The 11,649-nt window shown below is 38.3% G+C and overlaps 1 protein-coding gene across 1 annotated transcript in view; it reads left to right on the forward strand.

Moving 5' to 3' along the window:
• The window catches only part of PPP1R1C (protein phosphatase 1 regulatory inhibitor subunit 1C), a 126,713-nt gene extending 121,180 nt beyond the window's left edge, over nt 1-5,533 (forward strand). The window contains exon 5 of the mRNA XM_027590321.1: nt 5,049-5,533. Coding sequence (XP_027446122.1) covers nt 5,049-5,113 — 65 coding nt within the window. The 3' untranslated portion in view covers nt 5,114-5,533. The remainder of the gene's footprint in view (nt 1-5,048) is intronic.
• Nucleotides 5,534-11,649: the final 6,116 nt, after the last annotated feature.

Below are 11,649 nucleotides of genomic sequence, written 5' to 3' on the forward strand. Positions count from 1 at the left end.
TTTAGAGACAGCTCAGTGTGTGTGTGATCAGGGGGAAGGGCAGAGGGGGAGGAAGAGGGAGAGGGAGAGAATCTCAAGCAGACTCTGTGGAGCATGGAGCCTGATATGGGGCTCGATCTCACAACCCTGAGATAAAGACCTGAGGGGAAACCAAGAGTCAGTCACTTAACCAACTGAGCCACCGGGCGCTCCATTAATGATTTATGGCATTTCAAGGTAAAGTATCTATGCCACAAAATTTAGTGAGATGATGGAATGCTCAGTTTGGTTCCCACACTGATGATACTGGGGAGGTTCAATGTTTCATGGATGGAAAAAATGAAAAGGTTTCTCAAAAGTCAGTAAAGAGGGAACTTAAGATGGAAAGAAAAAAAGCAAATGTGAAATCCACTGTGGGATCTTATATCAAGATTCAAAGAAGTAAAACTATTGTTTTTAATTTTGAATGCAAGTTTTACAATATAGAGATTAAGAGAAATATGTGAATCTATTAGACAATGCAATAGAGATAACAATCATTTTTCTTAGGATATTTTCCTCAAGAAAATAAATGCAAAACTCATTGATAAGTAGTATCACCAAGTATGAGTGAGTACTCTGGTTCCAAGTGTCTTTCCTCCTTCTTGCGCTCCTTTCCTCCTTTTTTTCCTCCCTTCCTTCCTTCCTTCCTTCCTTCCTTCCTTCCTTCCTCTCCTCCTCCCCACCCCCACCCTTAGCCTTTTATGGGTTTTGTTGTTGTTATTGTTATTAAGCCAGTTTCAATCAAAACTTTCTGGAGTTTCTAGACCACCTGCTGTGACTATTTGTTTGATTTCCTAAATTTCTTTCTACTTAAAACATGATTAAGGCACAGATTTGTTTTACATGATTTTGAATTATTTGTGGAAAACATTCTGATATCCCTTGAGACTATTTGAGATACCCAAGGTGCTAAAAAATAAAATTTGCCCTCCCTTTCCTTGAACATACTTTCAAAATGTTTTTTTTTTCAAAAGGATTCAGACAAAAGAAGTCAAATCTTTTGCTGATTTTGTAACATCATTTGGATAAATAAGTAGCATGGCTTCTGGATTCTTCTGTTCTCTACTAAAAATACAAAAATATAAAAATTAAAAGCATAAGTTTTCCTTAGGAAATGTTGGTTTCTTCCATTCTGTTCTGTACTCTCAAAACACAGATTACAATTAAAAGCATAAGTTTTCCTTGGGAAATATGTTGGCTTTCTCAGAAATCTGAAGGAAGCCAGCTAAGATAACAGCTTTTCAGTTTCCTTTTCACACAATTATAGTTTACAACAAAATTTTTTCAAGAAGACAACTTGGCTTCAGTTTGGCTGAATGGTCAAAGAAACTTTCTGAACAAAACAAAAACTTTATCTTTCCCAGACCACATTTATAATATAATGGCTAATAGATGAGCTTTGAGTCACTCTGGCCTGGGTTCAAATTCAACCTCTATCAAATTTTAGACTGTTACTCCATTTGTAAAATGTGTAACATCATACCTACCCCTATGGATTATCGTGGAAATTAAATGAGATAAGACACATTAAAATGCTTAGTCCAGCTTAGGGAGCATTTAGTAATCGGTCTCTATTGTTATTATCAAGGTGGGAAAGGACATGATGCTGTCTGTCCAAGCCTTACCCAACACATGATCCTCTTCAACATCACAGACCAGTGATTGAGCCCCTCCCTTCTTGATTAACTCCAGCTGAATCCCAAACCCAGCTAAAGAGCTCTAACTATTCTTCTCTGTATGAAACTTTCTTCTGTACTTCACCTCCTTGATCACAGCCATTCAGCACTGTGATATCTTCTCCTAAGTGGCCTCGTCTCTGTGATAAAACACCACCAGGTCCTCCCAACCTTTCTCATCATCCTGGCCACTTGCTGTTGGATCCTCTTTAATTGTGTATACTGAATCTAAGAAAGGTTATGTCAGGGAGATATGTTGGGTTTTTTCCCTAATTTCCCTAAACATAAGAAACTGAAGCATAGAATGTAGCAGGGCAGAGCAGAATTCTAGACCAGGATTCTTCCTATTAGACAATAATATTGTAAGCCCTTTTGCTTCCCAGAGTTGGCTAGGGTAAGGGTCTTTATAAAAAACAAAATTCTCAGACTTTTTCTCTTCTTAAAAAAGTTCTCACCATCCATTTGAAATTTTAATTCAATTATGGCAATGTTTTCTACATTGTGGAAACAGATTATTTTAGGTTGGTAAGGGACAAATTACTTTTATTTTTATATTTATAAACACTGTCATAATACATATTAGAAAAGATACATAATCATGATTTTATTGCTATTGTTGCTTAGGATGAGGCAAGGTTAATGTGTAAATATATTTTAAATCAATTTAAAGCAAAATATTAAAAAACCATAGTAGAGGTAGTACCTCAAAATCACCAAATGATATACAATTGAATCAAGTTTGGAAACACTGGTTTTGGTTATGGTCCTAGCAAATAACTGTATTGTTGAGTTCATTTAATGGCAATATGGATCTATGAATTTGTAAATAAACCATTTATATTGCATTAATTTAAAAATTCTGTTTCTTTACCCACATCTAAAAGCAGTGTAAGTGCACACTGAGTAATAGAAAAATCATGTCTAATTACATTAAAGTGTTAATGCTCATAGTGATTTTGAGTATTTGCTTTCTCTGAAGATGAAGGAGGAAGAAATGCCCTTACTTTTCTAAGACACTGATTCTAAAAACCAGTTTTCAAAGCTACAGCAGATGTATTAATTATTAAAAATGTCCATGCTGCCAAAGTGTGAAATCTGTTTAAAGAAATTAAATTATTAGATTTCAAACATAATATTCTGGAAAACTAAATATCAGAGGAAGAAGAGTTTTAGGAAAATGATGGAGGGCATCTTTGGTTTTTAGTGATATTGTAAGTAGTTAAGGTGCTAAAGTTGGCAAACATCCCACATAATTCACACAGCAATGGGGGTGAAGGTTTCTGTTTTGCAATATTATGTGAATTAAATAATTTACATGAATGCATAGGTACTTCACAGCATTTTGTAAAGAGGCTACCATTCAACTCCAGAACTTTTCTTGACATTTATCTTGTGTGTCCTCTTCATTCTGTGGACAGACATTGGTGCAACCACTTTCCTCATTGCATTTCATACTTAGTTTATGCAGATAAAGAGACTTGGTCTGTAGAAGGCAGACGAACATGAGAGTAGAAGAAGTAGGCAAAGGAGGGAAATCAAAGAAGCCTAAAAACTTGAGGGGAAAAAATGGTATTAAATGGTATAAAATGGTATTAAAATGGTATTGGATTCATCTTCATTTTTTGTTTCTCACTCTACAAATATGACTTAGTATTTTTTCCTTTTTCTCTTACTTTTAGTAACAATGAGCCTAATTTGAAGGAATGAGCACAGTAAACCCTAGGAGTATATGTCACTAGGATTAGAGTCCTAGAAGTAGCAGAATATTAGAATATGTTTGGCAAATGATTCTTCATTATTATTCAGAACAAGCATTTGGCAGCAAATAATAGAAAACCCAGCAAACAGTAGCATACAGGCTGATTTATGTCATGCAATAAAATGTCCAGGACTGGAATTGTGTGGCTCAAGACTCCAATGGGTATCCAGACACTTTTCATTTTCCTTAATATTCTCGAAGTTGTAACTTCATGGTCCCAAGAGAGCTGCTGCCCCAGGCATCCGGTCTGTTCCAAGCAAAAAGATCAGTGGGAAGAGAAGGGGAAGGAATCTAGCAGGAAAGCAAAGCTGTCCCAGAGGCCCCCAACTAACGTCTTACAGACTAGAGCTGTGCTGTAAGACTACCCCTCGATCCAAAGGAGCTGGAGAAAGCACATATTTTTTAAAGATTTATTTTTAGAGAGAAAGAGAGTATACATGCATGCAGGGGGGAGGGGCAGTAGGAGAGGGAGAGAGAATCTCAAGCAGATTCCCGGCTGAGCATGTAGACTGACGGGGGGCTCAGTCTCACGACCCTGAGATCATGACCTGAGCCAAGAAATCAAGAGTCAGATGCTTAACTGAGTGAGCCAGCCAGGTGCCCCAAAAGTAAATATTTTAAACCAGGAATCTTGCCACCTTCCAACGCAGTCAAGGTTTTCTTTGTAAATGACCATGGATATCAGCTGAGCAACGAGCAATATCTGCTTCCCAAATGAACAGAATTCTGGAAAGTTCTTCCCTGGGGTATCTCAAGGAAGCACAAACTATTCAATACATGTCAAAGAGTTGAAAACGTTAATACTCACTAGATATTTTTACTACTTAAAATGCATAAATTAGGTTAATGTTTATGATAGGCCTGTAGCTAGATAGAACAATTCAGATATCCTTAATTATTCTACAGTATTTTCCATAGGATAATTTGGTGTCATTTATAAAAGTATACTCTAGAAACAAAAGACGATTATTCTAGTTTATGATTCAATAAATATGTATGAATGAGTCCTGAGGTTACAGGTATTTATAATAGAGTTAAGGTCCTTAAATCCATGGATGTATATTCTAGTGTTTGAAGACTGTCAATATACATACAAATTAATACATAAATTATTAATAATAATAAATAAATGAAATCATGTCAGATAGTGATAAATTACTAGAAGGAAATAGAATGAGGTGATGTGGCAGGGCACCTGGGTGGCTTAGTCTGTTAGGCATCTGACACTTGATTTCGGATCAGGTCATGATGTCGAGCCCTGTGTTGGGCTCTGTGCTCAGTGTGGAATCTGCTTGAGATTCTCTCTCTCACTCTGCCTCTGCTCTTCCCCCACCTGCTTACGCAGGCTCTCTCTCTCAAAATAAATAAAATCTTAAAAAAAAAAAAAAAAGAACGAGGCGAGGTGATGTGGCTTAGGCTGGCATCTCCTCTTTGATCATAGTTCTGTGACCTTGGGGAAGCCCTTTAATCACACTGGGACCCTGTTTTCTGAGCAGTAAAATGGAGAGAATGATATGAGGGAGTGGATTAGATGTTCCTGTGAGGCTCCTTCCAACACTAAGAACTGTTTCTCCCCTCTGATTCTCTTTCAGGAACTGCAGACAAGCAGCAAAGAAGAAAAGAAGAGACAGGAATAGACAGAAAGCAACAGCATTAAGAGAGAATGGGATCAGAAGAGAAAAGGGGTATCTTTGTATGCCTATATGACAGTCAACAGAACAAAATTGTTTTAGTTAGAAATATACACACATATGTACGTATGTATTTAACAGCATTAGCATTGTAACCAATTATATTTTCTGTCTTTAAAACTTCTCCTTAGAAGATCATCTAAAAATTGGTGATGATTTTTTTTTTTTTTTGGTTTGTTGTGGTGGTAGTTTTTTCCCTTAAGATTTGAAAGTCTTTCCAAGAAAAACGTCTTCTTACAAATCACTAATTGGATAATTTACTCTATCATAGCATGCAGGCTTTGTGGCTATTAAGTTGCATACCAGATTTTTCCCTTTACAGAGATTTATGTGACATGGTATGAAATTCTCTGGAACATTTCCACGGTGTTCTGGAATAGTTTGTTATTTTCTTTTTCTCCACCAGGTGCAAAATGGGTTGATAACAAGCAGAAGCTGACTTGTCAGTGCTGCGTTCCTGTGGGAGCTTGGAAAAATACCAACACAAAACCACCACCACCACCATCACTTCCACCTGCATCATTGTGTCTTATTTTCTTCCTCTTGGATTGCCTTCGGAAGCACGTTAGATATTTGGTACATAAATATTGACATGTTTTTCAGATATTGTTCCGTCCTTTTATATATTTTTTTCTAATTATTTATGCTATGCTATTTGCCAAGTTCCTTTTGGTTTTAATTTATTTTTCTCTACTACGAAAAGGGAGATCTTGAATTTGGGTAACTTTTAAAGCGATTCATTTTTTGTTTTTCTAATTCTGGAATCTGAGCCACCTTTTACAATAGAGAGGCTTTCAAATATATTTCCTTCTTTCTTTTCAAATTCCATCATACTTATTTATTCTTCTGTTTATTTTTCAAATCCGTTGGTCTTGATTCAGTTTAGTTCCACAAATACATATTAATAATATACTGCACACCAACTATTTATTTAAGCATCAGTTATAAAAGTGAAAAAGCTGTTATTGTTGCTGCCCTCCTGCCAGTTAATACTGGTTCAGTTATTTACAGTTAATAAAGTGGCCTCACCTATGTTTCTCAGTTAATAATTATATTAAATATGTATGACAGGTAGGATTCATTTTATAGGACAGGAAACTAGAGCCCAAAGAAAATAAATGGCCCTAAATGAACTAATAATTCAACAAACCCTTCTATTTGTTGATGCTCTTTTTGAGAAATTGTGATGGTTTTAGGATGGGAAAGCCCATCTTCCTTCAAAACCAGAGGCTTTTGCATTTTCTTAGAGTGTCTTGTAGATTGCACTGGAATTAAATTTTCTACATTTCAGGCTTAAAGCATAGAGTGATAATTTTGTTAATGATGCTGGAATAGAAAGAAGCCCCTGAGTTCTACTTTAATTCTTTGATATTGACCTCAAATTAAAATGACCTTTAACCAACAGAAGAAGCAAATTTGAAACTCCTTTTAAACTATGTGACTCATTTAAAAATATTTTTTATGTTTAAATCCGTGCTTTAAAAAAACAATCTTTAATATCTAAAAAGTTGCTGAGCTTATGACAATGTTGGGTATAATCTTTTGTTAAAGAAAAAGGCATCAATCTTTTTAAGTTTCTTTTCCTTGATTTCTAATAAACTGAAAAATCATTTCACAAATTGCTATTTTTTGTTGTTGTTGTTATGGCCTTTCCCTTTCTCTGCCCCACTGTTCCCAGGATTTGAAGAATGCTAATTTTTACTTACCATTCCCAGATTTGTATTGCCCCCAAAGTAAAAATAATATAAACAAGCATAATTATCATAGACTTAAATGCACAATTGTGGCATAAACTATAGATATTATGGCATTAAAAAACAGTATGTTACATAAGGAGGGACCAAAGAGAACATTCTAACTGCTGCTCTCCTCAAGCTAACTGAAGAATCAATTTATTGATGTTTCAAAATAACTTTTTTCCCCTCAAGAGTAGTGATGGGGTTCAGGACCAACTACTGCAAAGTATGGCACCCTGGCACATTGAATATTGTAAGCTGAAGGGGTTTGAGAAAATGGCAGAAGCAGGAAGGTCATCTTCCCTCTGCCCCTCTCCTTAAAACAGGCCCTAAAACCCTCACGTGAGGAGGAGTGCTTATAGCCAGAAGAAAGGAGCACCCTTGTCTCTGAAGACAAAGGGACTCAAAGAAGAATCCGAACAAACAAGCACTGCTAAGTTCCCCCCAGTTTACTACACTTCATACTCCTTAACTTATTCTAGTCTTCCGTGACCCATTCTTCCTCAATCCTAGCACGAAAATACTCAGATCTGTTTCTTTGCATCTTCATTTCCTTAGGAAGCCTCCCACGTCATGTAAAACTTATTAAAAACTATTAAATAAATCTGTATGCTTTTTTCCTATTGGTCTGTCTTTGTCAGTTGAACTTTCAGAACAAGCCAGAAACCTTTTTCCTCCCCTACAGTAGCAAAGGTAGACCATGGCTTTAGATGAATCAAAACAATGAGATGATAAAAACTTAAAAAAAAAAAAAAGCTCGTAGATGGTTGACCATCTCTTGCAGGAGAATATCTTCTCTATTTTTTCAAGAGACTGGCATTTGTCAAGGCACTGCAGTAGATGGGCGGGTTACGTGACATATAAATTCTATGGATGTGTTTCTGTAATCATAATTACATTATCAGATGCTGTTCTCATCATTCTTCTTTCGCCTTAATGGGACATAGATTTCCTATTTTGAAATTGTCACTTATTTGTTATATTTGTCAAGTGTTTTAAATACTATATGGATCCTTTATTTGCTTTTGAAAACAGTGGTCTAAAAATTAAACTTGACATGAAGGCCAGTGATGACTAAGATAGGAACTATAATATTAATTATACTTCTACTAACCATACTGTGCTACTGCAATTATCCTGGACTTTCAGAGGATACTAGGCCTGAGCTACCTATTTTCACTGTCATTATAAATAGAGTTTTCATAGGAAGCAGTTCACTGGAACAAGTTATTTCTTTGGGAACCGACTGATAGCTAAATGAGATTTTTAAAATAGTAATTCTTAGAGTATGGGCAGAGAAGTATTAAAAATTAGACACTGTCATCATAAACTACCAAAAGCTGTATTGGTATAAAATAATCTGATGCAATATTTTGGGGAAAATATAATCCAAAAATCAATAAATTTTGATTTAAAGCATAACTAAATTTGTATGCCTTTTTCCTATTAATGTATTAATTTTTATAAATCTTTCTTTCCCTGTGTAATTTGGAGTTAAAATATTTTTCTGTTGAGGAATATATATATACATATATATGAAAATGTGTGCAGAATTTATACGTGTGTGTATGCATGTAGGTGTACACATGTGTATACAAAAATACACGTGTACAAATGTGTATATATAATGTAACTGCGCTGAAATAGGAAGGGAAGCTTTTTTTTAAAGAGAAAATAATGTAACTCACTTGCTATTAAAGTAAGCACAGACTGAAAACCCTATGAAATAAATACTTCCCTCTGTTATCACTTCCATATTATCTCTGTTAAGGAAAGGCTAGGTGAGAATGGAGGAAGACGTGCAGAAGAAAGTATATGAAAGGAAGAAAGTGAGGACCCTCCCACAGAAGGTGAGGAGCAGGCTGTAGCCAGGCGGGAGGTGGAAAGAGAAAGGAGCCTGAGAGACGGGGAGCCTGAGGGAGAGGCAAGGCCTGCTCCCGCGCCCTCCCTGGCCTGGCCACACATCTCGCTTTAGTAGGTTCCTGCCCAGGCTGCCAAGTCATCTCCATCTGAATGAGGCTTTTGCGGCCGGCTCTTTCCAGCAGCCCCTTTTCTCCGTGGTGGGTTTAAAGATTCTGGTTTCAGTGTTGACCCACTTGGCTTCTAGATTTACCACATTTAGTGGACGCGTCTGTTTATGGGCAATTTCCTCACTATGAAAGGTCCTCTCCTTTTTTTTTTTGTTTCCTTCAGAGAAAGACCTTTTTGTTTTGCTAATGAAAGTTCTGTGAAACCGGTGGGAGTTTGCTGGGATGTGTGCCTGTAGTTTAACTTTTGAGAAACTGCTATTGTTGCTTCTAAGTGCACCTGGATGTCTAATAATGTGTTTTATTTAGCAAGCCATCCTGGAAGTCTAAAGGTTATTCTTATTTTATCTTTAAGCTGATATTTTTCTTCTTAATATATGCATTAAACAATTTCCCCAGAATTGAACGTCTGCATGACATATATCGACATACATATCAATAGAGGTATGTCTATAAATATATACACTAATATCTCAAGCTCTATCTATATCTACTCTATCTCCACCTCTATCTCTGTCTCTCTAGCATGTGTGTAATTCTGCCTTTCCTCTCCTCCAGCAAGGACATAAATCGTGCAGTTGATGATAATATGCTCTCTACTATAGAATGGCTAGCCTACTCCTTACATGGAGAAATCTCCCCATCCTGTGGACTTTTAGGATATTGCTACTGAAGTGAAAGCCATGCTATGATCTTGCAACTATAATCACAAATGAATTTTATAAGAAGAGGATGATTCTTTTAAAGGAGAATCTTGGTAGATTCTTATTTTTACAGCTCATACTATTTCAGTTTAGAAAAAACTGTGTCAGTCATTATTCTCAGCATCTTACATGGGCCATTTCATCATTCCAGTAATTCTGTAAAATAGGGACGCTTACATCTCCATTTCATAGAGGAGAAAACTGAGGCTTGTCCAAGATCACAGAGACCATGACAAAATTTGAAATTGAATTGAGGGTCAAATTCAGTCCTTGGATAAGGTATTTCTTGCCTCAGGTCTTGCACATAAAATTCAACAAGACATAATGTCATCTGGATTAATATAAAATAATTACATTAATTTCTGTTAATTGAGAACCAACAGTGTGTCACGTATTGTCCAGATTCCTTAAATATTCTTCACTGTTATTTCGTCATTCTATCAAAGTGTTCATGGTGAGAGGTTAGGAAACTTAAGGCCAACAGCTACCAAAACATACTGTGAATTGAGGTCATTCCTGCTCCAAAGCTTGTATGGTTCCCATTATTAATCACCGAGGCTATAAGAAATCACCCAGGAAATGTGAGCTTTTCTCCTTAGCAAATTTGGTAAGATTAGCTACAATTAATATACCTCTGCACCAGCAGACCCATCTCCCCAAGGGTAGACAAGAGACAGATGGAGAGATCTTAATGTTTCTCTCATAGAATTCAGGTTTGCTTTTAGCAGCTATTAAGTATTAATTAAGAATTAATGCACTCCCCATGTGTCTGCTCTGAGAAAAAACACAAATGGCTTTTTGGAATTACTTAGATCTAAAGTGCTTGAAAAGTGAGTCTCATTTTGATTGAATTAACTAGAGCTGTTATCTGAAAAGAATTAACTCAATCATATGTCAAACACTTTAAATATAAACTTTTCCTGCCTGCCTTCATTCATTAATTCATATTTACTTATTCCGTAAGTATTTCCTGAACACCTACCATGTGTAAGGCACAGTGCTTCCCTACCTTATAATCTGGCAGCAAGTGAATGCCATGGTGAGCGAGCTACAGTATTGGAGCAAGGAGGGGAAAGCTCAGTGCGCATCTAGAGGAGGGTCTGAGGCTCCTGCCCAGAGAAATGCGAAAAGGCTTTCTGGGAGAGCTAGCAAATGTACAGACACCCTGAGGCCGGGGACGGTGGGACGGCGGGGAGAGTGTGACAGGTAAAAATGGCAAAGACCCTTGCAGAGGAGGAGTCCCGTGCGAGGGCAGAGGGGAAATCAGGAACAGGGACTGGCGAAGTGAATGCAAGCTGTGACCCAAAGACAGGCTGGGGTTAGGCTGCGGGGCTTTGAGTGTGACGGCCGGGAGTGTGAGGTTCACCTGTAAGCCAGTGGTCCTCAGAGGGAGCGCTCCAGTCCAGCAGTAGCCGCATCACCCTGGGCCCCACCTCGCCCCTAGCGAGAGCGCACACCTAGCGAGTCCGCCCCCTGGGGCGGGGCCTGAGCAACCTGGAGTTCAGCAGCCCCTCCAGGTGAGGCGGACGCAGCCGACGGCTGGGAACAGGTGCGCGGCGAGGCCCGCGGGACTGCTGTGTGTGCTGTGCCCGGAAACATTCCTGTCCGCAGTTCTCAGCGGGCCGCCAGGCCCCGTGGAAGCGGCGGCCCCCGGGAGTGACCGCCGCGGGCACCAGCAGCCTCACCCTCCTACCCCGGGGTCTCGCGCTCCGTGGATGGGAAAAAGCAGCAGTGGGGCAAGCCCGGCAGAGGCCCGTGCGCCAAACCTGCCCCGCGGACACCCCCGCCCCCACAAGCGGAGAATAACCTGCCCATTTTTAAAGGGTTACAAAAGAAGAAACCGAAGAGGAAGAAGAAGAAAAAAATGATGAGGAAGGAAGAGAAGGAGGAAGAAAGGGGTCACCAGGAAGAGAAACACCGCGATGAAACGGGGCCTGCCAAGCTGGTGTTTGCTGCCCGATCCTCTACAGAAAACGTTTGCCGACCCCGGTGCAGACGAGGAGAAACAAGGTTCTCAACAACTGAAGAACGCACA

This window comes from Zalophus californianus, chromosome 3, assembly GCF_009762305.2.
Source record: "Zalophus californianus isolate mZalCal1 chromosome 3, mZalCal1.pri.v2, whole genome shotgun sequence".
In the NCBI taxonomy this organism is placed as follows: domain Eukaryota; kingdom Metazoa; phylum Chordata; class Mammalia; order Carnivora; family Otariidae; genus Zalophus; species Zalophus californianus.